This window comes from Pleurodeles waltl, chromosome 6 (genome assembly GCF_031143425.1).
Source record: "Pleurodeles waltl isolate 20211129_DDA chromosome 6, aPleWal1.hap1.20221129, whole genome shotgun sequence".
NCBI classification, from domain to species: domain Eukaryota; kingdom Metazoa; phylum Chordata; class Amphibia; order Caudata; family Salamandridae; genus Pleurodeles; species Pleurodeles waltl.
Genome location: NC_090445.1, coordinates 624857279 through 624884949, shown reverse-complemented (window position 1 = coordinate 624884949; position 27671 = coordinate 624857279). Strand labels below are relative to the sequence as shown.

The 27671-nt window shown below is 44.5% G+C and overlaps 1 protein-coding gene across 2 annotated transcripts in view; it reads left to right on the top strand.

Moving 5' to 3' along the window:
* Nucleotides 1-27671, top strand: part of SHISA4 (shisa family member 4) — a 239031-nt gene that overhangs the window by 35524 nt on the left and 175836 nt on the right. For both annotated transcript variants that reach the window (XM_069238954.1, XM_069238955.1), the window contains exon 2: nt 16700-16871. In XM_069238954.1, the coding sequence (XP_069095055.1) occupies nt 16700-16871 (172 nt within the window). The remainder of the gene's footprint in view (nt 1-16699; nt 16872-27671) is intronic.

The following is a 27671-nucleotide window of genomic DNA, read 5'->3' as shown; positions in this document are numbered from 1 at the left end:
TGTAGTGTAGAGCAGCCTCAGAAAGATAATTCAACATGTATATACACTGTGTTCACAAGTTGTTTTAAGGAAGCAGTTTCAGCTTTGCTTCAATGCATTATTTGAATATAAAGGGGGGAGGAGCCCTGAGGCCCTTGAAGAGAAACCGCCACTGCAGCCAAGTGCCCAAATAGGGCATTTCCCTTATCACCTTAATTCCTACTGTGTTTTTCCATAAGTACTGGGTTTCTTGACCATTACTTGGGTTTACAATTTCATGTTATCCAAGGATGGAGCTGAACACCAGTGCAGAAGGGGCGTAATCCAGGGGTAGAGTCTTCATGTGTGCTGCATCCTTGTTAGTCTTGGAATAAGCCTGAAGCAATATCCTGATTTGAGTGCTGCTGTAACTGACCTGCAGTGTCACTATTTTGCCTCCATGTCAGCTTATTCCAGAGTATATCAGACAGTGAGGATATGTGGGCGTTGATGGATAATTTCACTCTAGGGCATGAGATTGCCACCTGCCTTTGTTCAGGAAGTCGTCTGACCTCAACTTGAGATCACCGTGAGAGCCCAGAGAAAGAGTTGTCACCAATTGCAGATATGAACGTGAAGCCGCTTCACAGCTGACTTAATCTGTGTGGCACATAGTCCTATGTGTGCTGTCCAGTTGCCTTTAGAGCTCTTGAGAGTTACCTCTACTGTACTCCCTGACCTGGGGATTTGAATAGGCAGCCGGAGGAGATCACCCTAAGTCCAGAACGGTTTACCACAACTTTCTAGTCCAAGTGGTTCTGAAATTACTGCATTTGATCTCATGGTTCTTATCTCAGAAGATACTTTGGAACTTATCTAGAGTGTGGAGGACATCTCCAATATCTGTCTGCCTAAATACAAGTGCTTCAATGTCAGTCGTACTTTAATCTACATACAGAAGAGGCAACAGCTGATACTTTTTGGCAAATGCTGCACTCTGCCAAATCCTAAATAAACAAGGATCATATGTTGCACATCCACTATTGAGTCCACTACATATAAACTACTGTGCTGAAAATGCTACTGCACACTTGTTGCCATGTGCTAGCCACAGACCCTGGTCAGGGATGGACGTGATTCACAAGTGGTATGTATTTAGTGGAGAACTAATATAGTTAAAGATTGTAAGCTCAGTAAGTTAACATAGTCTATCCACGTTTGCCCTATATATCCTGTGTTATGATACATACAGCAAAGAAGTACTAAATAAAATACAGGTAATGTAATTAGTCGAAATTATACAAAAGTCCAACCAGAATTTGGAGTCCGGAAATCAGGTTCTTGTTACTCCATCTTACATCACAATGAATAGCATCAGCCAACACATGTTTCGTTCCCCTCTTTGGGACTTTCTCAAGGCTGAATCAAAGGTAAAAACAAATCATTGAGTAATCCAAAACAACATTAACAATAAACCAGCATTCACGAACAATATATATTCACCATTAGTGAATAAAGGAAGAAATTGGTGACATAGAAGTCCACTGAATTTATCCATCATGCAAGGATATGAGTATAAAAAGAAATAACCAGATGAACATGAAAAAAGTAGGGCAAAGCCACCAATACTGTACACCCATGCTGGAAAAAAAATCATAGATTTGGAACACTTTCCATTTCACGCTTCCTCTGCAATAAGTGTGGAAGGCTTTTTCTTAACCTCATCCCAAGGAAATGGAATGAATTCACTCCACCAATCTACCTCAAAATTGACTTTCAGCAGTTTAAGACAAAATGAAGTCCTGGTTATTTTCCACACCATAATATTACTATAAAATACTGCCCCTGATGTAGCCTATAGCCCTTTTTTAGGCAACAGTGTGCTTTACAGGTTTACTTAACAAAACAGATGCTGGGATGGATGTGCACCGTTGCCCTGAGTGCCCCACTGCAGAGATATCTGTATTCCTGATACTGAATTTTTGTTGTGGGAAACCACGGATCATGTGTGTACGTAATCACCTGTAACTTTTGATAAGCATATATCAGTGAGGCTGACACCATCCTATAGTCACTCCTGTGACCTGTGCTGTAGGACTATAAAGTTGGGAGACACTCCTGCTGTGACAGATTGCTTCCTGGCTAAAGTGGGCAGAATAGAGGATTGGACACGTCAAAAGTGGCAGCCTAGAGAAAAAGAAATAATTCAGAGACTAATACAAAATCACATCAGTGTCTAGAAATGGACTACAAAAAGGGAGCTTGATCCTCCCAAAATTGTCAAACTGGAGTTGTACATCTGCATGGAAAAGCTCAGACTTATGTTTTGACCTGGACTGGGGACTAAGGTTTACTAGTTTCATTATGTGTGAGGGTACATCACCCAGGATAATTAAAGCTACTCACGCTGGAGCTTGGTGCACCAACGCCGTCATTTGCCTGCCTGCTGAGACCAGAGGACCCTTGGGAGGAGGCAGAGAGTTCCTGGAGGGGGTAAGGTCCAGTGGGGATCCTGTTGAGTGGATCCATGCAGCAGTGGGAGATTTGGGTCTGCATGGAGGGCAGTTGCACCAAAGGGGCTGCCGCCCAAGTGCTGTGTTCACGACCCAGTATTCCTAATGGTGACATGGTGGAGATTAAGAACCGTTGTACTAATCATGTCATTTGCCCATATCATGTTGTTCATGACACCCGTATGCCAGGCTGGGGTCACACTGAAGATTGAGACCCATTGTACTGATTGGGCTGTCCACCAAGGTGCTGCTGTTGTTTACCTCTGTATGCCAGGTGTGGGCCAGAATGAAGATAAAGAGTTGTCGTCCTAGTGCATTGCTGTGACAATAAGCCATCAGTCACCCTGTGCAGCGTTGTGGCCAAAGGCACTGTCTCCCCATGTGCTCTGTTCATGACCTGCCACATGTGAGGTGGGGCCTGTGGTGAAGATATTTGGCCATCTTCCCGGAGCACTGTTGGACCATGAAGTGTAGTGGGTTGCAACCCATGGTAGCAGAACATTGATTCAATGACCCAAACCCAGAAGCACACAAGACTTGCCACCAGAACCAGGAAGACATACAGCACTATCAGATGGGCAACTTGGCAACTTGTCCATGGCATCCAGACTTATGACAGACTTCTGACACGCAGCTGCCAAACCACACTAATTTACTGTTGTTGCATGTATTTGAGTTGTGATTTTGTGTACACCTTGCACCCACCTCCCCTGCCCAAAAGCCTTTGACTGCTCAACCCACTCTATAAGTGCTGAAAGGATAGTACTTGGCCCAGTTACTCAAAGTCTGTGTTAGGAGGAAAAGACCATGACCCTCACAATTGGGGCACAGTGGCTCTTGTTTGTCCTGGGACCCTCAGAAAAGGGTTCTGGCAATTGGTGGCAGTGGTGGAATGCAAGTGCTGCATAGGCCGTTGCAAATTTACGCCAGTTTTTTATGCACAAAGTCTGCACACATAAATAATGGGAGTAGTGTCTTAGCACCATGCATTCAGATCAACTAAAGTATCTAAGCTGGGATAAAGATGAAGGGCTCCCAGAAGCAGGGATAGGGAAGCCCTTGTTAATTTAATTAAGCAACAATTTGAGAGAATGGGTGAAAGGTAGGAGGATACAGTATCCTCTGGGGAGGGACCCATGAGGGGAACCCAGGAGGAGAGCACTATGGAATAATGGTCCTGTGTACCCTTAGAATATATCTATCACAGATACACACCAAACGTATCCTGAATCCACTTTCCAGATTTTACCCAACACACCCCTCATTAGTATCTATAATTCCCTGGGTTGATGCACCACTTTGAATTTCTAGTGTACCACTGTCACTGGTTCCAGGAATAAAAACTTTGGATGGGTTGAGTTTAGCAGACATCCTAAACTTGCAATTGTCTGAGAGAGAGAAGCAGGAGGCATCAGCACAGGAAGAGAAATTGAGAGAAAGGGTAGAGAAGCTAAAAGAGTGGGAATTGAAACAAGGAGGGTGGGAATAAGGGAGAAATGAAAGGGAAAGAGCTGGGGAGGGAAAAGATAGCTGTTGAAAGAGAAGCTTAGAATGGCAGCAGTGACAACTTCTTTTAGATTAGGTATCTCAACCTCCAGTTCAGGCCAGGCTGTGGTCAAGATTCTACGACAGATTTTAATATTCATGTGAAAGGGCAGGATATCTCAGTTTGGGAGCTTTGAGGTCAAAGTGCAAGAGGCCTTGAAAGAGGTGTCTAAGACAACGTCCCTGATGAGCTGCATGCCATTGCAAGGGACAGCCACAATTGGAAGGTTGCCTGCGTCAGATCAGATGGTCTATGAGTGATTAAAGGAAGTTTTGATTAGGAGATTTAGGCTGAAGCCAGCTCAGTACCTTCAAAGATTCAAGGACTGCAAGAGAGCGGGGGTGTTCCATTTGAGACATGGATTCACAGAGTATTATGTGACTGCTATTAGTGGATGAGAGGGATGGAGGCCAAGAATGTTCTGTAAGGGAGTTTTAAAATATTTTGTTTGACCCAAGTCTAGGGCCTTATCGGAGGGGAAGTTATCTTATTCCCTACACACACACACACTTGAGATCAGACAAAAAATGCAATGAAAGATGTACAGACATAAGGCCAAAATGACCATTTTAATTAATGTGACCCAACCAATAAGAGACAGCAGCAGTTTTGTACAAAAGGACAATGATTTCTTAATGCCATTTAGCACCCATCCAATATTCCCGTTGATGTACTGGTATGCTTCAGTTTTATCCATAGATATTTCAGATCACTCATGTGCCATGCTATTCCCAGGTCTGGCAATTTAGCCTCTTTGCAATGTGCCACCCTGACTAACAAATGTAACTTGGACAATTTCTGTGCAACCCCCCACAGTATCTTATATTAATTCCTGAAACATTCCTAAGATGTATGGTACCGAATATGTATTGTTTTTAATTATGATAGCATGTCATCTTCAAACAAGGGCTCTGCAAGGGTCATCTCTTTATTTTTATACATGAACCACCCAAATGTTTCCTGTACTGACCCTCATATTAGACAATGCATATAGATATCTGATCAAACTCAATAGGTCAAAGGCAGTACCAAACCCCCAGGAGCCGATTGCATTTCACCCTTCCGCCATATCTTTAATGTATTTTCCCCATGGGCCAACCTCCTCAACAATGTCTTTGTTAGAGCTACATCTACATTTATTATTAGGAAAAGCTGATATGATGTATAAAATAGGTGGTTTCTTTCTGTATTTTAGGCATTAGTGCCATCGTTGCCCCATGTAGTGTCAGGCAGCCTGCCCCTCGAAAGCGACTCAATATATACTTCCGATAGCCAGCTTAACAATATCTCTGAATATGAAATATGAAACTCCAATAGGATTTCATCCCTTCCAGCGATATTACACTTTTTCTTATGATCCTATTAGACTGACAATTTCTCTCTGCTCAGAAGGTGGACAAGTATTTTTCTGTGCTCCAGTTATTGTTTAAAAAAGCCTGCACCTCCCAAACATATCCGCATTGCGTCTGTATAAGGGGAGTGTGTTGGCTACATAGGAATTGCACATTTTTTTATAAAAACATTTTTGAATGGGGTTGGCTGTATACTGTAAACTCCCTTATTTAACTGTAACACTTGCTGTGGGCTGTTTTTGTACCCCTCTGTCTAAAAACCATGTCAGCATGCTCCTTCCACATATGCTCCTTTTTATCAAGCCTCTAGCTGTAAGACTGTATGAAAACCTATCTAGTGATACATACACCTTGCTGTGTTCCGGTTTGAGTCAAACCTCTTTTTACATTCAAGGAATACCTTCCTCAACATTTGCATTTTCCAGTCTAAGTTGCTAACTCACCCCACAGCTCCTTCCAACACAACCTTCAAAGCCTACAGTTCCACAATGCTGAAACTTTCAGTATTCCAACTTGTTTCAAAATAATCTCAAAATACATCACCAACCTCTGAATGGTAATCGCTATTCAAGTTGAGATTTGGGGGCTGCTTTCATGAATATAACATGTAAGGAGATGAGTGATCAGATAAGATTCTGCCAACATGCTTTACATCGAAGCATCTACTGAATCGTTTTTGGCTCACATATATAAAATGTCTTCTGCTTAACTGGTTGTGTGGAGAAGAATAATGACAAAAAGTGGGAGTTTTAGGATGTTGCTCTCATAATGTATCAATTTAGCACACCTTGTGTGTTAATTCTATCAGACCTAAGCCCATGCTTAGGTCTCACTGTGGGAGGGAGTCCACCCAATATGTCTGACATCACACTAATACAACACTGGCCTACCACTAGATTATCTACCCATGGGGTCACACCCTATACTTAAGTCAGGAATAAAAGACACATTTGAAACATACACATTCATGTATGGATGTATATGGTATTTCTAGACCACAAACCTAGCCAGAAGGCAGCAGAGCATTTTACAGGATCTAAGGCAAGCACAAAATCAGTGATTGATTGGAGAGTCGAGTTGTGGACAGTTAATGCAATTGTGATGTATCGTTCTTTAAAAAGATGTGTCTTCAAAACTTTCTTAAACCGAAAAGGTGTTGGGGCAGATATGGTGAATATGAGGATATTGTTCCAACTCCTAGGTGTACAGATGGAAGAGGCCTGCTGCATTGTTTTTAAATTTTTTAACTTCTTATTGTGCAGTTGGATGGTGTGCCAAAAACCACCACGGATGGTAAACTTGTCTGCAAGGTAAATGGGTTTGCTGATCATGATGTCTTTGTAAATTGGGCATGTGTTTTTGAAAATGGTGGGGGTCTGCAAGGGGAGCCAATGGAGTTCTACCAGGATAGGGGGTCATGTGTTCAGATTTCTTCATGCACTAGATGAGACATGATGCAGCATGTTGGGTGCCATTGTGGAGTCTTGGAAGCCACTGAACTGGGCATTACCACCATTCAAAGGAGGGTTTATGAGGTCTTAAACGGCTTTCTGTAAGAAATGTTTTCACTTTCTTTTGAGGACAGAGCTGCTATCATGCTGTCTTTTTGTTTTTGAAAATGTGTTCCTTAAGGTTAAAGTCTAGGAGGAATCCAAGTTGAAGGAAAGTCATCTTTTCTGACCTGATCACCCCCACTTTTTGACTGATGCTGGTGGCTACTGACTCTAAAAGTGCCTTGGGCTCCAGTACCCTGGCAGAGGGCCAGTGCTCTGTCCTGTAAAGGTATATGGTAATTGATATAATTCTGGTTGGCAAAGACAACCTACCTCAAACTCCCTAGTGTATGGTAGGGCATGTAGGTTTAGATACCCCCTGGGAACTTAATGCACTTAATTGTGCACTGCTGTGGTGTCTAGTGTCATTTTAAAGCCAGGCCATACTTGGAGGCTATTTTTTTAAATAAAACTATGGCCCTCATTCCGAGCCTGGCGGGCGGCGGAGGCCGCCTGCCAGGCTTCCCCCCTCCGAAATACCGCTCCGCGGTCGTAAGACCGCGGAGGGTATTCCGAGTTTTCCCCTGGGCTGGCGGGCGGTCTTCACAAGACCGCCCGCCAGCCCAGGGGAAAACTCCCTTCCCACGATGACGCCGGCTCGTAATAGAGCCGGCGGAGTGGGAAGGTGCGACGGGTGCAGTTGCACCCGTCGCGTATTTCAGTGTCTGCTTTGCAGACACTGAAATACTTTTAGGGGCCCTCTTACGGGGGCCCCTGCCGTGCCCATGCCATAGGCATGGGCACGGCAGGGGCCCCCAGGGGCCCCGCGACTCCCCCTCCCGCCATCCGGATCCCGGCGGGAGAACCGCCAGGAACTGGATGGCGGGAGGGGGAGTCGGAATCCCCATGCCGGCGCAGCATGCTGCGCCGGCTTGGAGGATTCCTTTGGGGCAGCGGGAAACCGGCGGGAGACCGCCGGTTTCCCTTCTCTGACCGCGGCTGAGCCGCCGCGGTCAGAATGCCCCGCGGGGCACCGCCGGCCTGTCGGCGGTGCCACCGCGTCCCACGGCCCTGGCGGACTTGTTCCGCCAGGGTCGTAATGACCCCCTATGTCTGAATTTGACTTTGGAATGAAAAGTACTTCTAATGTCCAAAACGTCATTTGTAAGGTCTTCCCAGGGTGTCCCAAGGGTATAGTGCATTGTTATAAAAGCAGGGACAATATAAAATATGTTTTATATGCCCTTGTTAGGAATAACAGCCAAAGTCGTTTTTTCCCTGTTGTTTTGCTGCTAGCCCCATAAGCTAACATGGAAAGCCTTTATTAGGCTTTAGTAACTTGAGAACTAGCTAGCCTTGCACAATAAATTTGACAACTTGCCAAGGTTGGGTTTATTAAACCTATTACAGGAAAGCAGCCTCTTCTGATTGGTCAACCGTTTACTACCTGAGCCAAGCCACTTCCTGAGCATGTTAAAGTGTCCTGGCACTGAAAAAAAAAACTGGTGGTAGGGGATTTGCTTCCTGGAGAAGTCAGGGAGAAAGAAAGGGGGCTGGGGAGATATGCTGGACTTTATGTAGAAGAACAGATGTCACAAGACCCAGGCTATCCCCTTTTTTCTTGACCCCAGCCTGATGGGAACACCACCTATTTAGATTAGGAGAGGGACTGGAAGGGGAGTGTAGTCAGATAGATGTAAGCTACACCTCTGGGTTGGGTTACAGAGACACACACTCCAAAGAAAGAATTTCTCTATTTTAATTTTTGCAGAACAATGCATTTTGGGTGAAAAGATATGCAACACTTTGCAGTAAGTGGTCATAGCAGAGGTTGGTAACTTTACCCCTATTGGTTGGGGTGTCCCTCCCTCTTGCCAGACATGAATGAGAATAAATATTGGAGAGCTTCTGGAGCTCCTCAGAACACTCCCTAGAACTAAACAAAAAGGACTGTCCTGCTGGACCCTTGGACTTCACCAGAGAAGGCTTGCACTCAATAGGCCTGCACCTGCTGCACATTTATAGATCCACAAAAGAAAGGACTGTGCCTGGCTCAGAGGAAAATGGGTGGACTCCCTGAATAGCAAAGGGTACAACAGAGCTGGTAGAGTCAACTGCAAGAGAGTATCAGCCCAGCTGACCAGTGCCAACTAACTTTTCCATAGACTGTGCAGGTGCATTGTGTGAGATTGAGTCTTAGCCCCCCCCAAGAGGTAATCAAGAGACTATCAACCCTCAGCTGTTGCTATTGGACACTTATCTCACCAAAAGAACCAACCAGGAGCAAGATCTGAAAGTTGGAAACTTTCTACTTTGCTATGAAGCTCCAAGAGGAGACTGGAGCCTGAGGACCTGCCAACAAGCTTGTCGACGAGAGAAAAGCTCCAAGAAAAAGAGTAAGATCTAATTTAGATCTTGGCAGAGGAAATCATGGGTCACAAATGGATGGATATCCTGTTCACTGTATTACAGTCCCCACAGGATATAATGGGATCACAAAATGGCGGACGGGAAATCCGTCATGATTGTGACGTAGTATTCCCCTCCACTGAGATCTAAATCAGACCAGAGTCCTAAGGTGAACTTTTGACTGGGACCTAGCCCTCATCCTGTCCGACCAACGCTCTAACACGGTTGGCCTAAAACTATGACTTTGTCCTGATCCAGTGCAACCAGATTGCCACAAGTGGCGCTTTATGCTTTTTTGGCACCAGAATACACAATTTTCAATGTAATCTTTAAAAATTCATATCTCCGGTTCCGGTTTGGATTTTTGTTGTTCTGGTGTCATTATAAAGATAACAATATTCTCTATTTTTATAAATTGGTGTTGCATTTTTTATCTTGTTTATTTGCTGTTCTGGTGATATTAAATGTTTTACACCTACCTGTCTCCTAAATTAAGCCTAACTGCTCATTGCCAAGCTACCCTGGGCTTAGCAAGAATTAATTTGTTGAGGCTTTAATAGACCTAATGCAGACTGTGGTATTATTACTAGCTGAAAGTGAACACCCTCAGCTAATAATAAGCCACTTTCATTTAAAAGTGACTTTTTCATTTGGTGAAAATTGGTGTTTAAAGCCATCAAGGTTTATTTCATTGAGCCAGATTTGTACTTTCTTGTTTATTGTTCTTGGCAAAAATCTGGAATTCTGTTTTGGTTGAGTTGAGCATTGGGTAATTCATAGAGGTCTCTATGATGTGCAGGCACCATATGAGGCATTGGATGTTTGAAGAAGAGGAGACTTACTAGTACATTTATGTATCATTAGCATGCTGGTGAGTCTTGATGCTATTCTTTATGAGTATAGCACCAAGCAGTTCCATGTAGAGGTTGAAGACGACAACAGACAGTATGGAACTGTGATGGATTCTGCAGGAGGTAGGGATCTTTTGGGACCTGGAGGTGACCACGTGAACAAACCAGTATTGTTGGAAATGTAGGAGGTGAATTTGCTGGTACAGCACATTTGAGGTTCAAGGGTGTATATGAGGGAGCCTCATATGTTATGGTTGATTGTGTCGAAGGTAGCTGAGTAATCCAGCAATATCAGCCGGCAGGGGTCATCTTCATCTGTGGTCAAGAGAGCATAGTCAAAGATGTGTAAATTAGTGTCTCTGTGCTGCAGAATGACCTGAAGCCGGTTTGGTAGTCACACAGGAGATGGTTAACATTGATATGATCTTGGATTTGAACATAGCCTGCTTTTTCTATGAACTTGCTGATGAATGGAAGATTCATTATTGGCCAGTAGTTGGATAACTTGTCAGGGTGTAGTGTAGGTTTCTGTAGGAGTGGGATGATCTGGCCTCCACTAGAGAGTCTGAGAAGATGCTTTGAATGAGTTCGGTATTGACAATGGTTAGTAGGGGTGAAAGAACATCCCAAGCAACAGCTCTGATGAAACTCCATAAGATGTCATCTTCATAAGAAGTGGTTTGGAGGGTTTTGAGTATGTTGGTATGATCTGCGAGAGAGAGAGCTTTGAAGGCTGACAAATGCAGGATTCTTCGGGAAGGAGTGAGCGTAAGAGATGAAGCAAGTTTGGTGTTGTTGATGTGCTTTTGGATCATCCGTTATTTTCACAGAAAAGGACTTTGCACTTTTCTGCGCAGTGAGGAATAGGCGGGTCTGGGGATTGACCCAGTACTTAATTATCTTGAAACACATTCTGCTTCTGTTGGTGGTTCCATTATTGATTTTAGTATAGTACTTTGCTTTGGCTGATGTGATGAGCTGTATACATACTGCACAGATGGACTACAGTATCATGAGGTCATCTGAAGTTCTGTTTTTCATCTATTTTCTTTCCTGTGGGAGTCTCCCAACGTAGCGAAGTCGAGCAGTCGAAGGTTTACTAATGGAGGTGGTGTGTGATTAGAATGGAGGTAGTGTGTGATTAGAAATTCAGCACTCTACAAGCACCAAACGGCATCAAGAAATCAATGTCCAGCCAGTATTTTTGTTTATAAAAAGAAAAGTACTCAATTACTACTCGCACAACTAGAAATACTAAGCATAATTAAGAGAGGGCATTTGCTTATGGGTACAAATGGGAGCAGTAGTCTCGGAAACAGTCTGTCTTGGTAAAGTGTATTGGGCAGTTGCCCATTGAAGGAGAATCTCTGTGGCCCTAGGGGGAGCTCCTCTAGCCCAGTTCATTCAGACTCAGTCGATAATCCCAGTAAATCGCATCTCCCTCAGCTCTCCCACTCCTTCTTTCAGGGATTAATGCCATAGTACCAGTCTTTCAAGCAGAGGTTGTGTAGTTCTTTATGAGCAGTTGATGGCTGGTGGTGTTGCCATCAGTGAGCGCATGCTGCACAGGTGGTGTGCATCCACCTTGACTCACTGAACAGTGGAGGTGCTGTCTCTGCCCATAAACATGCTTGCACTCTTGCATTGAGAGTGCCAGTTCCCACCAGGTGCTGTCTCTTGTCCATCAACATGCTTGTACTCTTGCATTAAGAGTGCCAGTTCCCACCATTCAGGTCTGAATTGGCAGGTCCAGCAACAATGAAGAGGAGGCTGCGTTAGAGTTTAGGTGCTCACTGTCCTGGTGGCGTGGAATTTTCTCTGGGCTTAATCACAACCCACCCTGGTCTCAGCCATGAATTTCTCATTCTGGTGTATTCTCTCAGAGGCAAATGCAGGTTCCTCATGCACTTCACTGGTGATGGCGGTCAGCTTTTTTCAGCACTGGAATGCTTCTTGGCACTAGACACTGCTTCAGAACTTACTCCGTCAAGTTTTCTTTGCGACCTTGCAATTTAGGTGCTGGTGCAATCACCTGTGCTAGGGACACTTCAGGAAACTTGAGCCTCACCCACAGCACAGCATGTCTCTCCTGATATTACTGCAGCAGCATTAAGTTGTCTTGCCTAGTCTCCTTCACAGGTTCTGGCCTAAAAAGCAGTGTCTCCCTTGTGCAAGAGCACCTACAATGCCCCTCCAAACCAGTTGGTCAGCTCTGTCCTTAAAGTAGGGTCCAGGCAGTCCCTTCTGATGAACATTGTGAATTTCCCCTGGTTACTGGTACGGAAACAGGAAAGGTGAGTTCGTAGTCCCAACACTAACCCTGGTGCACTAAAGATTCACCCGTCCTTCAATGGTGTGGGGTATCCTGACTTCTGGTCAGGAAATTGTGGCACACTGACTGTAGGTTTGTGCCCCACCTTTATACTCAAGCTGCAGACAAGCTTGTATATTCAAGCAATTCAGTTCTGTGACTGGATCAGTGCAGGTCAGCTCTTTTGCAATTTCAATCCAAAAGGTCCAGCCATGGACCAGAGTGGGAGGGTGGGTGGAGCCATGAGTCTACTGTCCCACTCAGCTATCTATTAAACATTGCAGGGTAGCCCTTCTAAAGAACAAACAGCCAGGAAAGGGTAAGGGTAAGCTCCCTAGCTTCATAGTGAACCACTGTCTCTCCTTATAACACTCTCCAGTCTGGCCCAGTACAAAGATCCTTGAATTCACATCTGCTGTTTGGGATCTCTCTGAACCTCCATCGTATGTGCTAGTTTAGATAATTTAGATTCTCTTTAGATTGGTGAACATACAAAATGAAAGCCAGGATGACCATGGCCACATGGATCACAAACATTGTATACACTTCTACTTATATAGATAAGTTCACATATGTAACATCCATGTCCCAAATACAAAAGATGGGGTTTTAGGGAGCTGGCATACAAATTAGAAATGCTGGAAAAGCCAGTAGGCCACTCTCCTGAGCAGACAACAGGGAAAAAAGCCTGGTGTCTGACTACGCTCACTTCACTTCCAACACTGTCAGCCATCTCTGCCTGGTGAGATGTCATTAGACACGTTCTTCAAAAGTAAGGTGTGCCTTGTATAAGTAATTGGGTTGATGATTGCCTGGTAGCTTGACACAGAGCAGTCAGGCTTAACTTAGAAATTATTATTTGTGCAACACTTCCATCAGTAATAAAGTGAAAACACCACACAAAAAGGATCCCACATCACACCAGAAAATAGTAATTTCTTTAATAAATAAAACAAGACCAAGACAACAAAAATCCAATTAGTAAACCCAGAGATATGCAGTTTTAAAGATTTTAGTAAAAATAGTGCTAAGAAGCCAAAATACCAACTGTGGATAGCTAGTCGAGCCAAACCATGGCAAAGTTGCAAGTCCAGGTCAACTGGATGGAGTGCGGACTAGCTACAGGGACACAGTTAGGCTCGCTGTACAAAGTACCTCAAATCCTGGAGTGCAGAGAATTTATGGATCAGTGTCGAAGATGAATCATGCAGTTAATGCGATGCATCTGTATGGAAATGTGACGAGATTGCAATGCATGGGCCTGCGCCATCATCATGTTTCCCATCGACATGGCTTGAGAAGTCCAGCATTGAGGATGCGGCAGGCAGTAGTGGCGATATGTCGATTCTGAGGAGCCTCAAAGGCTGCGATGCGAAGTCCGACGTCTTTGCTGAGGGTGCAGTCGTGAGAGTCAAGGGCCTGCACTGAGAATGTGTCACGCAGCAGCATTTCCGATTGGGCTGCAAAGGCGATGCTGATCTTTGTTTAACGGGTCCAATCTGGGTTCAAGAGATGCAGGTCCTGTCCTTCTCACCCAGGCAAGAGTGTAGCAGACAAAAGATCAGCACAGCAGGGCAGCAGTTCTTTAGAGCAGAAGTCCAGCAGAGTGGCAGCCCTTTGAGCAGCAGAGTGTGCTGACAGAGTATCTACTGGTCGAGAAGTGTACTGAAGAGTTGGTGCCTGAGGACCATTAATAATACCCAGTTGTGCCTTTGAAGTGGGGGAGAAGCTTTTAGAGGAATGCCTTTAAAGTGCACAGGTGCCCTGGCTTCCTGGTCCTGACTCCAGACTAACTATGTGGGTATACAGCCTTTTGTGTGTAGACTGGACTCAGCCTGTTCAAGTGTAAGTGGGCTGGGACCCGATCCTCCCTCCCACCCTGCCAGTTATGGTTAACCAGTCACACGTAAGCTCCCCATTGAATGTGGCTCTCTCGGAGGAATACACAAAGCCCAAGTGTCTCTCACACTCTGTCATGCCACCCAGAGACAGGCTGCAGGTATCAAGTGGCTATCGCAGGAAAATACCAACTTTCTAAAAGTGGAATTTTTGAAACTGTAATTTAAAATCCAACTTCACCATAAGTTAGGATTTTCCATTACAATATAAAGACACCAAACATGAACTGGTTACCTGTCACCATTTGGAAATTACACATATTACATGTAATAAAGTAACACCAATGCTAACCTATGGAAGAAGTAGGCCTTGCAGTAGTGAAAAACAAATTGAAGTGTCTTTCACTATCAGGACATGTAAAACTTAAAAGTATGTGTCTTACTTTTTAAATACATTCCACCCTGCGCTCTTGGCTGTCGTTGTCCTACCCCAGGATTGACTTATTTGTATTAAGAAGGAAGGTTTGGGCCTAGCAAAAGGTTTTCTTTGCCAGGGTGAAATAGCAGTTAAGACAGCACACACACACAGGCTGCAATGGCAGGCCTGAGACATGTTTAAAGTGCTACTTATGTGGGTGACACATTCAGTGCTGCAGGCCCACTGAATTTAATTTATAAGCCCCAGGAACAGGTATCGATATTGTACTAGGGACTTACATGTAAATTAAATATGCCAGTTGACTATAAGCCAATCTAACCCGTTTGAAGGAGCGAGCACAGGCACTTTAGCACTGGTTAGCAGGGGTAAGGTGTAAGGTGTGCCGAGTCCTAAGGCTAGCAAAAAGTATGCCTGAAAAAAACAGGAGGTCTGAAGGCAAAACTTTAGGAAGAAAACCAAGGCAAGGATGCCAAGTCCAACACATGGTGTGCCCTTCAGAGCACGGTGTCCTGCTCTGGTTCTGACTCCATATCACAGAAGGACCTCAGCTCAGATGCATGAGCATTGTGTGTGTTGAGGTGGGAGTCAAAAACACTACAGTTTGCTGGGGAAACTTGAAGTAGGGGTACATGCTCTTCAGAACCATACTGGGGACGTGTATTCCTGACAAATTCAATTCCTGGACACAAGACTGAGTTTAAGAACATATTAAAGGCCTCTTCATTCTAATAGCCTATCTATTTTTCCACTACTAAGTATATGCTGAACTAAGATTGAGTTTGTGAGGTTGCACATTACAAATAATGAAGAATAAAAATTAAACAACGCCTAGGACAGTTATAAGGCTTCAACTAAAGTTCACTAGCTTTATCAGTTCTCTAAAAATGTAGTTTTAGCCACGGTGGTGTTCACATTTCTCCCAAAGTGAAGTAGGCAAAGACTGGACTTAAGATCCAGTAAAAATGTCAGGTGATTTTAGGTACTCTATCCTCCCTAATCCAGACTAGGCATCCTCATCCATCAGAAATGTAAAGGGGACAGACATGTAAAGTGGGTCACAAAGTTAAAAGTTTATTTAAAATGTTGCACAGTAAGATGGGCATGTAAGATTCAAATCGGATCAAATCTAGAGTTGGTGTAAATTGTGTGTGTGGAGGAATGCTGCTTTGTGACTAAAGATCTATTATAAAAAGAAGCAACAGCTATTTAGATTAAGGAATAATGAAGCACAGGAATACACAATTTACCCAGGGGAATAGACAACATCTCATTTTCATCTTTCTTTCCTATAAACTGAAGTGTCTTACCAAGCTAAAAAAATACCAGTCAGGTTTTCCCCATCACTAGGGAAAGCCGGATGTGTCTGCTTCTGTTACAAGTTGAGTGCTAAAATCCTGAATGATTTACTTTAATTTAAATATATACCACCTTTTGCTATGCTGACATTATCAAGCCTAGGAACAGGAAGGTTGCAACATACTTCCATTGTAGACTTGAATAAATCTGATATATACATGAATGGTGTAAGAACCTCTTAGATAATGCATCAGTGTTAATGTTAGGCATATGCGCATGTACTTGAAAGTGACGTTATGCATTGTTCGAGCAAGGACCAACAAGAAACTGTGGTTAGTTCTATCATCACTATAAAGCCCTAGTGGAGGATTACATAACTACTCCAGTGGAGAGTTTTCCGTTCATGTTCTATAAGGTCAGTAAATTTGTCTAAACTCAGCTCCTGTAAAAGGTAGTTTGCTCATGGTAAAGTGATCCTAAAGATCATGAAAGCTGCAGGTAAATACGTCTAAAATCAAATTCTTGGTGAGAAGCAATGTAATATCTGCAAACCTGTGAACATCATCATATGTATTCTCTGCTCAGAGGCAAACTTTTTTTTTTTTTTTTTTTTTTTTTGTTCTGCTTCTAGATTATTTTTGTTTTTTACACACAATTTAATGGATAGAAATTCGTGTCTTTTCTCTACCTCAGTTTCTGCCAATGAAGACTGCTTGTGGTACCTCGATAAAAGTGGATCCTGGAAGCCTGGCTTTGACTGTGAATTTTTTTCTTTCTGCTGTGGCGATTGCCATCATCGCTACTGCTGCAGAGATCCTTTCAGACTCTTCACTGAGAGGCAGCAAAAGCACTGTATGTCGTTCAGGTACGTACAGATCCAAAGATAGTATTTCAAGGTCTTATGCTCGGTAAACAGGTCGTATGGTACAAAACACATGGATTTTGATTGCTGATGCATTGAATAGAGGAACTAGCATAAAGGTTTCTTGCAAGATTGCATAGAGAACGAAGATCTTTGTGGCATGAAGAAGACAATTTTGGGCGTACTGGCAATAAAGGGTAAAGGTAAGCTACACTTACTCAAAGGAAAACGTATTTCCAAGGTAATCTTAGGGTCTCACCTTATGAGAAGAGTTGGTTCTCAGTATAGCTTTATGTGGCCAAGTTATTGTTATGGAACAGATTATGAACAGTTTGACACACTGTACTTAGACATACCTTAGAAATGCCTTTGTAATCCTCACAATGTTTATTGATTAGAACAGGAAACTACAACACTAACATAGATTGTCCATAGTTCACTATAAAGTTCATGTTGCAACAGCAGTTAATATTCAGTAGTTTAATTGGAAACTAGGAGAAAGAGTGGTTGCTACTCATTCTGGAAAAACGGAGTAACATAGCTATCCTTCATGTAACCTTCATCTAAAATTAATTCCACGAAAACTAAAGCATGTTACAGGAGCTATTGCACCCAAAGCATCATGATTTTCTTTATAATAGTAATAATATTTTGCAGTAAGGAGGGCACTCGAGTAGCTATTGTCTGAGAGGCAGAAGGCAGTTGCTTTCACCCCAGTTAACAAATACATGGTAGAGCCTTCCCCCTTGCATAACATTTTTTAAAGGATACTGACGTAGTGCACTTACGGGAGATGTTTCCTGCTGCACAGAATTCTAAACCCTGAGGTCATCAGTTGTCAAGGCTGAACAACCACGATGTCTGCATCCTGTTTGTGTGTCTCCTCTCTTTCTCTCTCTACTTTTTACTTTCCCATGTTTCCTTACAAATCCCATTTTACCTTTGTGGCGTCTTTTTTTCCTCGTGTGTCTCCTCCTTCCCTGGTACAAAGTCGAGCCAAAAATTTTACTTTCATATGCTTATCGATGCAAATGGGGTAAACATCTGGGGACTTGGACAAACCTTAATCTTAGATTGTGTAAAGAAAGATGTGCCACAAGGGTGGCACATCAGTAGATTACTTTAGATTTTCAGGAAGAAAACTTGGGTATTCACCATATATCCGTGGAAAAAATATGTCCATAGTACTGTATTCTGAGTTTACACATAGTGTATGAGGCTTGAAGTATGAAGAGACAAATTTCAAATTATTTTTTACCTCAGACGTTCTGAAAGGGCAGTTAAGGACTGGCAGAACAGTTACATAAAAAGAGGATTCCCCTATTATGGACCCTTCATTATGATTCTGTGATTGCATTTCAGGATATTGCTGTGGATGTAGGGGAGTCGCAAATTATGTTTGTAAAACATTTGTATTGTTTTTGTCTCATAATAAAAAGAATAACGTTAGGTACATGCGAGTGGTCAGTATCATTTCTGTGTTATTGTAGGATGGTATTTGGTTATATTTTTGTAATTAGTGCTACAGTTCTTATTCATGCGGACTCCTTTTTTCTTAATTATAAAGTAACATCAATTCACAGTCATGTGGAGAATTTGAATATAACTTTCTTCTCTAAGTCTGCTTGACATTTCCTATCATTCTTGTATATCTTCAGGCAGTTTGCCATATTTTCGTACCATACATAGTCATTTGAATGTTCACAACTAGCATTCCCTCAATTGCATCTTTTTTTCATAATTCAAGAGAGGGGCCCTGAGGTTGTAGCCAACATATCAGTACCCCCATTTTGGCCTTCCCCAACCTAATAGAACACATTTTCTTTTGTCTTAGTGGTGTAACGTAGGCACTGAGTAATATTCCAAACTTTGTAATATTTCAAACTGTGTGAAGCAGAATTATGCATTATTGGATATCATCATGTTAAATGTCAAATTTGTACTCGTGTCTGCATCTTCAAATGGTGTTTCAATGTCCCATTTATTCTGATTGCTAAGAGGGTTGCAATGGGTCTTACAGGAGCTAGATATTAAACGTGCCTTTCTCCCTCGTTGGCCCCACAATTTTGACCTTAGTAGCCGACTCAGAAGGTCCCCCCTCTATATTTAAAAAACCCTAAAATAATATTTTAAATGTAAGAGCTATTTGTAATGTTTACCATTGACGTAACTGGTAAACACTTAAAAGACAATGTTGGGGGAGGTGAGATTTGAAGCTGTTACCTGCTGGTGGGGAATATAAAGGAGCGTCCCAACATCATGTGGGAGGAGAGTAATAACAGGCTAGACTGGGACAAAGGATGACAGAGGTGCAATGTCCAGACCGAGGCTAGCGACTCATATGCTAGTTGTCCTGTGTGCCTACTGCTGGTGCATATTTGCTAGGACCCGACCAGCTAATGCCTCAATGTTGCACTGCACTCTCACACCCCTACAAATGGAGATGAGGCAGACGTGACCCTCATGCACACTTGAAGGCTGCGCAAACTTGGCAATGCACTGGAAGTATTTGCATCTCATTCATGACCATTGAGTGTGGTGAAAATGATAAAAGAAAACAAGACAAGGTATCACATGGCAGGCTCCAACAGCTAGGTCCAGAGCTTAGGCGGCTAGCGCACTACTCCATTGTGACTGTTCCTCTCCACAAGGCTGGGTAGATTCTCACCACAAGCCATCCCCTTAGACGTTAGGCCTGTCTGCGCCCCCTAGTTAAGAACCTCCAGACCTGCCTCCTTCATCTCACAGCTGCCATGCTAGGGACCACCCCACTCATTGCGCAGCCTACCCAGCTGAACAGCTTTGCCAACATCACGGCCATAGAGCCCATCCTTATTAAAGGGACTCCGTCCACACAGGCGTAGAGCTTCTGGAGCTCAGCTTGAAGCAACAGAGATCCAGGATGAATGCAAAAGAGTTCTCTGCCTCCATTTATGAGGGAAGAATATACACAAGATTTCAAACACACCAATGGAAGCGACCCCAAAGACATATGCAACACTACTGTCTGCCCTCATTTTCTACTTCGAACCAATGGCCAATCAGGATTACAAATGCTTTATATTCTGACAAGTCAGTCAAGGCCCTGAGGAGTTGATAGATGCATTCTATTCAAGACTAAAAGAACGTGCTAGCACGTACACATTTGAAAATTAACAAGAGGAGATCTGAGGTCAAATCATCCAAAGCTGCACCTTCAAAAAATAAGGGAAAACATACTACCAGAGTCAGGAAAATCTCTGAATGACATCTTGACATTGGGACGGTCGAAAGAACTGTTCAAGGCCTGAGCCTCTCACATGGAGGCAATGCCACATGAGCAGTGAAGAGAGAACTGGTCAATGCTGTGATCCCTAAACGAGGGCTCCTAGAAACCGAAAAAGACCCACCACCATCTAAGACTGCGGACACTGCTGAAGGGCCATGCACAAACCGGCAGAGTGCCCAGCACAAGGAAAGTGAGTGTTGTGTGGAAAATATAATTATTTTGCATGAGCATGCCAGTCTAGAAAAAAACGAAACCCCTGCCCAACAGTTAATGCCATGCCAAAAGCCATTGCGAAGATGGACGACGTTGCGAGTACATGGTAAACTCTGTCTTCACCATTGCCAAAGCCACGAAGACAAAACACCAGCTGCCTCAATGCCTAATACAGCTTGGATCACACCCTCTTAACTGGTCAACCCTATAATATTTACAACTGACTTTGGGTCTTACCTTCTAGCCTATCTGTTTTCCCCAACAGGATTTTCTGTATGCCTGTTGTTTTGCACCACTTTTTGGAATTCATTCTGAGAAGTTTTTTCAAATCCTCTTTTTTCTGCTAAGTGTTGCCTTATAGAATCCACTCCATGATCCTTTCTTTCCAATATAAGTATCAAGCCCAAAATAAAATCCTTAGCCAGATGTGATGGTAAGATGAAAAGCAAAGAAGGACATGAGTTCTAAACGTCTTTCAAATCACCATAATGTTTATGGTGCAGGCAAGGCAAGACTATTGCGTGTACAATTTTGATAAGGAGAATCCTTTTTAAAATGGCTCAAAATCTGCCAGACTGAGACAAAGCATTTTTTGCAGGCACTCTGCGAAGGCTTTAAAAAAGAAAGGGAAGGACAATATTTGGTTTCATGCTAAGACATTAAGCGATACCTTAAGCTTCCTGCTTGGTTTAAATAGAGCTTTCCCCTAGAGTAGGCCACTCTTTGCCCAGTTATCAGCTATTATTCCCCTTGAGTATCGAAGGAACCATAGATAACACGGCCCATGTTGCCATAGCAACAGAAGACAAAACGGTATTCACCTTCTGAAAAGGGTGCTGCCTTTTTAAAGAATCGTTGCTTAGACAACTATTGATAGTAGCTATTAGCTACTATTGTCAGAAGAGAAAGGACACATTACCGACATTATGATGACTGTTAATCTTGAGAACCTCCAGTGTTATCTGTATTTGTTAATGTAAAAACAACAAACTGGGGTGGCATAGTGAGCGAAAGAACGATGGATTAAATCCAGATCTGTGACTGCGAGAGAGTGTTTAAAAAGTTTCAACACTCTGTTCATCATCTTTTTGTGTTGCTAAAGTTCCCTAAATGGTAAGGGTATGCCCAGACGTGGGTCCCTTGCTCACTGTGCCACTGGATTCAAGCTAGCCCGGCTGATGAAGGGTGATACCCTGAAACCAGTCCTACAGTGCTTGTTTCCAGTGCAGGGAGGACTTGGTTTGGCAGTTCGGGCTGGACTGTTCCCATGGGGAACAGGGTCAAGACTGATTTGCACATGGCTGGGTCCACACTGGGGTGGCATGGTTAGCAAAAGAATGATGGATTAAACCCAGATCTGTGACTCTGTGTGAGTGTTTGAAAAGTTTCAACAGAAGAGAAAGGACACATTACCGACATTATGATGACTGTTAATCTTGAGAACCACAGTGATATCTGTATTTGTTAATGTAAAAACAACAAACTGGGGTGGCATAGTGAGCAGAAGAACGATGGATTAAACCCAAATCTGAGTTTAATCCAGTTTAAAAATGTCAACACTCCGTCCATCATCTTTTTGTGTTGCTGTATTTGTTAATGCACTTTTGGCAAACATTTACTGCATTTGTGTAAACGGGAGAGGCCACTTGGCCCAAAGGCTGTCTGTCCTGCCCCTCGGATGATGTAATACAAGTGACAAACCTCAGCAAACTTCTAAAAGTGGGATTCACATATGCATGGACATATACAATAATTAACAATATAAATAAAGATCCAGTGATGCTGAACTAACAGCATGAGCATTTCCGTGCAGATACAGACCATCTTCCTTCAGAATTACTAGTATGTGTGTTGTGTGCTTCTAGCTTAGCAACAGAAATGTGTTTTCATGCTTAATACTGCTTATTTATCTAACAAACTGCCACACTCCAATTTATTGCATAAAGCATGATACACTTAAATGTAAAAAGTGAAAGAAGAGGCATTGGCAATTCATTGAGTTTGTATTAGTGCCTGGCTCCCATGGTTTCACGGACATATGCCAGATTCAAGATGGAAGGCATCTAGTATGCTGGTCTCTGTCCTTTGCAAAACTTGGTGACGTTTATGCAGTCATGATCAAACTCAATTTCATTTCCTTCATCAGGGGTGAGCAATAAAAAAAGCAAGGATTAGTGTATTAAACCTCCTTAAAGAGACATTGTTTTCAGTCAAAATAGTTCTCTCATAACCAGTTAAGCAGCTATTGGTCAAATGCTGAGTGCTGTGTGAGTAACAAGAATCGCAGTGGAATGGGGCACCCTGACAATGAGCAGGTGGCCCATCACTAATCCCTCCATTTGCTGAATGCTTAGGCTGACTGCTGCAACCACTTTGAGACAACCAGGCAATGCTGTGGCTACTTGATCAAGAGTTGCAGAGAAGTAGACAACTGGCCGTTTGGCCTCTCCATGGGTCTGTGTAAACACAGATAAAGCATCTGCATCTTCCTCATTGAAAAATAGTATGAACTTCTTGGTGTAGTCTGGCGTTCCAAGAGCGGGTTCAGTGCAAGGTAAGTTTTTAGGCTCCTGGAAGACTTCCATGCTCTTGCCATCCCTTCGTGCCGGGTCACTGCCTTTCATTCCCAAAATCATTCTCTCTTCTCTCTGTGTGGTCATAAGCTTCACCTTAAGGAGTGTTTCATTGCAATCAAGAGACTCTCTTCTGACTCCCTTCTCAACTTGATGTCCCAGATACTTTGACATGATATGTAGGTCATCGATGTATTGATTTAGGGTTGAACTACAGGGTCTCTAAATTCTTGTAGAGTATGTGGTTGACATATGAAAGGCTATCTGTATACCCCTGACGAATGTGACACTAAACAAGAGTTTTCGCTTGGAATCTAAAAGTGAAGAGAAACTTTCTCTCTTTGTGAAGGGGGACAGAAAAGAATGCTTAGCAGCGGTCAATGACTGTAAACCATTCCACTTCTGAAGGAATTTGGAACAGGATTAAGGGATAGCATGGAACAACTATTTGGATTATTTTTCTTAAATCCTGAACTATCTTCCATTTTTATTTCCTTTATGGAAGGCCATATTGAAAGTTACATGGACTCGAAATTACCTACTTCAGAATGCATTGCTCTACCATACTTTTGAGGACAGGGGTAATTCCTGTAATGGCTTCTGGGATCAGTTTATAAGAGAGCATCTGGGGAAACAAAGCATTGGACCCAAGGTTTTGCACCCATAATCAACTAAAAATCCTTTTCTGTAAAGTTCCATACATCTTCTCTGACTGGTTGGATCAGACCTGGATTCAAGTGTTCTTTGGTAAATATGAGGTATAATCCTACTATGGATTTTAGTACCTGCAAACTGAACTTAGCATCAGTTGCTTGAGTTTCCAATCCTACTTTGTCTGGTGCGCAATGTATTGCACAATTAAGATTACAGAGTAGGTCCCACTCCAACAAATTTCTGGGACTCAAATAGCAAATGACAAACTGATGATGCTCTTTGACAACCCCGGCAGGTCGCTCCTCTCGCCGCCGCCCCGCGCTTCCTCCTCGCTGCTGGTTTCCCTGCTTTTTTTTAGCCCCCTGGGCTTCGTTCTGGTTTCTTTTTAATTTTCTCTCCAAAACCCCTGCTGCGTCCCTGCGGCGCCCCCTCCCTCCCCTGCCTCCTCTCCCTCGCCTTTTCCCGCTGCTGACCCCTGCGGCCCCAGCCTTCGTATTCGCCCAATTCCTCCCTCCTCCCAGCTGCCACACCCTCCCACCTCCCCTCTTATGGAAGCCGCGGCATGGAGGCGCAGCAGGCGCGCCGCTGGCGTGCCAAAGGCAAGCCCATCTGCGCCCGTCTGTGCCTGGACCGCACCCACTGCCACTCCCCCTGGCCCACAAAGCCCCCACACCTCCCCTCGCCACTACACTGCCAGCGATCTCCACGACCTCAATCCAGGACACCCCTCCACTACCTGCTTCTTGTCCTCCCCAAAGAACACCAAAGGACCTTTCTCCTGTCAAGCCTGCTGCTTCACCTGCACCCTAAAGCACCACAACAGACCTGCTGACAACCACCTCAGCTACCTCCTACTCAACACCCATTCCATTCACAAACACGCAGTTGAACTCTGGGACCTACTGACCCCGACCTCGCTGGATGTCGCCTTCCTAACCGAAACCTGAACCCAACATAGCCAAAGCCATCCCTGAAGGCTACAAAATCACCAGAAGAGACTGCACCAACAAACCAGGAGGAGGAATCTCCATAGTCCACAAAAGCACCATCAGAGTCTCGACCAGCACCCACGACACCCTCAACCTCGCCGAGCACCTCCACTTCAGAATCCACATCAACGCCAACACCACCCTCAAAGGAACTTTGATCTACAGAACCCCAGACCCCGCTCTCATTTCTGCGAAGCCATCGCCGACATCGTCAGCACCAACGCCCTCGACTCCACAGAATACATCCTCCTTGGCGATCTCAACTTTCACCTAGAAAACAACAATGACGCCAACACCACCAACCTACTGGACAACCTCGCCAACCTCAGCCTCAGACAACTCTTAAGCTCACCCACCCACTCCGCAGGCCACACACTCGATCCCGTCTTCTCAGCCAGCAACCACATCTATATCAGCCACACCACCGAACTCAGCTGGACAGGCCACTGATGCATCCACTTCTCCTACCAGAAGCCAGTCACCCACCACCACCACACACAACCCCCCGACGCAACTGGAGAAAAATATCGATGGATCAACTGATTTCCACACTCGCCCAGGACCCACCCCCAGAGACCACGGACTCCAACACAGCCACCACCAACCTGATCCGCTGGATAGAGGACTGCACCAACACACTCGCACCGCTCAAAAAAAACCAAACACTCTCCACAGAATCAAGGCCAGATGGTTCACCTCAGACCTACAGGAATCCAAACAGCTATGGCGCAGACTGGAAAAAACCTGGCACCGCGAACCTACCAACTCCAACCACATCGCATTCAAGGATGCCATACGCAAACATCACCAACTGATCCGGACCACCAAAAGGACCCACTTCAAAAACCGCATTGACACCAGCGCTCACAACAGTAAAGAGCTCTTCGGCATCATCAAAGAGCTCTCCGCTCCCAAGACTTGCTCCAACGAACCCCCGCCATCACAGGAGTTCTGCAACTCACTCGCAACCCACTTCCGTCGAAAGATAGAAGAAATCCACAACAGCTTCAACCCCCAGACCCACCAGCTGACTACAAACACCCACGAACCCAATCCCCCAAGCAACATCCACCTCCTCCACAAAGAAGACACCGCCAACACCATGGCCTCCATCCACTCCGGATCACCATCGGACCCCTGCCCACACCATATCTTCAATAATGCAAATATCATCATCACTCCCCACCTCTGCAACACCATCAACAGCTCCTTCAAGTCAGCCACCTTCCCAGAAAGCTGGAAGCACGCAGAATTCAACGCCCTGCTGAAAAAACCCAAGGCAGACCCAGGCGACCCGAAGAATTACCGCTCAATCTCCCTCCTCCCGTTCCCAGACAAAGTAATCGAAAAAATCGTGAACAGCCAACTATCCCAATTTACTGGAAGACAGCAAGGAACTCAACACCTCCCAATCCAGATTCCGCAAACACCACAGCACCTAAACCGCACTCATCGCTGCCACAGACGACATCAGGACCATGCTTGACGAACGAGAAACAGCAGCACTCATCCTCTTGGACCTCTCCGCAGCCTTCGACACGGTCTGTCATCACACTCTCCGCACACGCCTCCATAACGCCGGAATCCGCGACAAAGCACTCGACTGGATCTCATCATTTCGTTCAGGCAGAACCCAGAGAATCCGCCTTCCACCATTCATGTCAGAAGCCTCCACTATCATTTGCGGCGTTCCCCAAGGCTCATCTCTCAGCCCCACGCTCTTCAACGTCTACATGGCCCCACTCTCCAACATCGCAAGAACACACCACATCAAGATAATTTCCTACGCAGACGACACTCAGCTAATACTCTCCCTCACAAAAGACCCCACAGCTGCCAAAAACAATCTCCACAGTGGACTCCAAGCCATCGCCAGCTGGATGGAAGCAAGCCGCCTCAAATTAAACACAGACAAGACAGAGATCCTCATCTTCGGAGCAAACCCCTCAGCATGGAACGACTCTTGGTGGCCCTCCTCCATAGGATCCGCACCACCTCCCACCACCCATGCACGCAACCTGGGATTCATCCTGGATTCCACACTCAGCATGACTCAGCAGGTCAACGCCATTTCCTCTTCTTGCTACGACACCCTCCGCATGCTCCGAAAAATCTTCAAGTGGATTCCTGTCGAAACTAGGAAAACTGTCACCCACGCCCTGGTCAGCAGCCGACTGGATTATGGAAATGCCCTATATGCAGGAACAACAACCAAACTCTAAACAAAGCTGCAAAGAATCCAGAACGCATCTGCCCGACTCATCTTGGACGTCCCACGCCACCACCACATCACCCCCCACCTCAGAGGCTTACACTGGCTACCAATACCAAAGACGATCACCTTCAAACTCCTCATCCACGCACACAAGGCCCTCCACAACACAGGCCCAACCTACCTCAACGAAAGACTCACCTTCCACACTTCCACCCGCAACCTTCGCTCTGCCAGACTCGCCCTTGCCTCCGTTCCCTGCATCCGCCGCACCACCGCCGGAGAAGATCCTTCTTCCACCTGGCCGCCAAGACCTGGAACTCCCTACCTCTCCACCTTCGCCAGACCCAAGACCTCTTAACTTTCAGGAAACACCTAAAGACCTGGCTATACGACCAGTAGCTTCCCCCCCAGCGCCTTGAGACCCTAACGGGTGATTAGTGCGCTTTATAAATCTTGTGATTGATTGATTGATTGATTTACTGGGGCTGTGACCTGATATGTACGCTGCTGATTTTTTTTTTTTCAACTGCTTGGAGTTCTTTTACTGAGAGGGATAGGTTTGGAACTTCAACCATTCTAACAGTTGAATAAGGGGCTCCTGTGTCTATAAAAAGACACAGCGTGTGCATTTACCTCTCCATCAACATATGGGCCACTCTGATGCACTCCTAAGGCTGCACCAAGCAAGCACTCTTCCGTTTCCAACAGGCACCATCATTGGTCTTGCTTGAACTCTGTAGAACTTCCAAACATTATGGGAATCAGAGCAGACTGGGACGTAAATGGGCTGTGCTGAGCTCATTTACTGGGTTGGAAATCAGGATTCCCTGCCTACATCTATATTGGCAAAAATAGATTTTTTGGGTAAACCTGGTTTCTGAATTCTTGAGG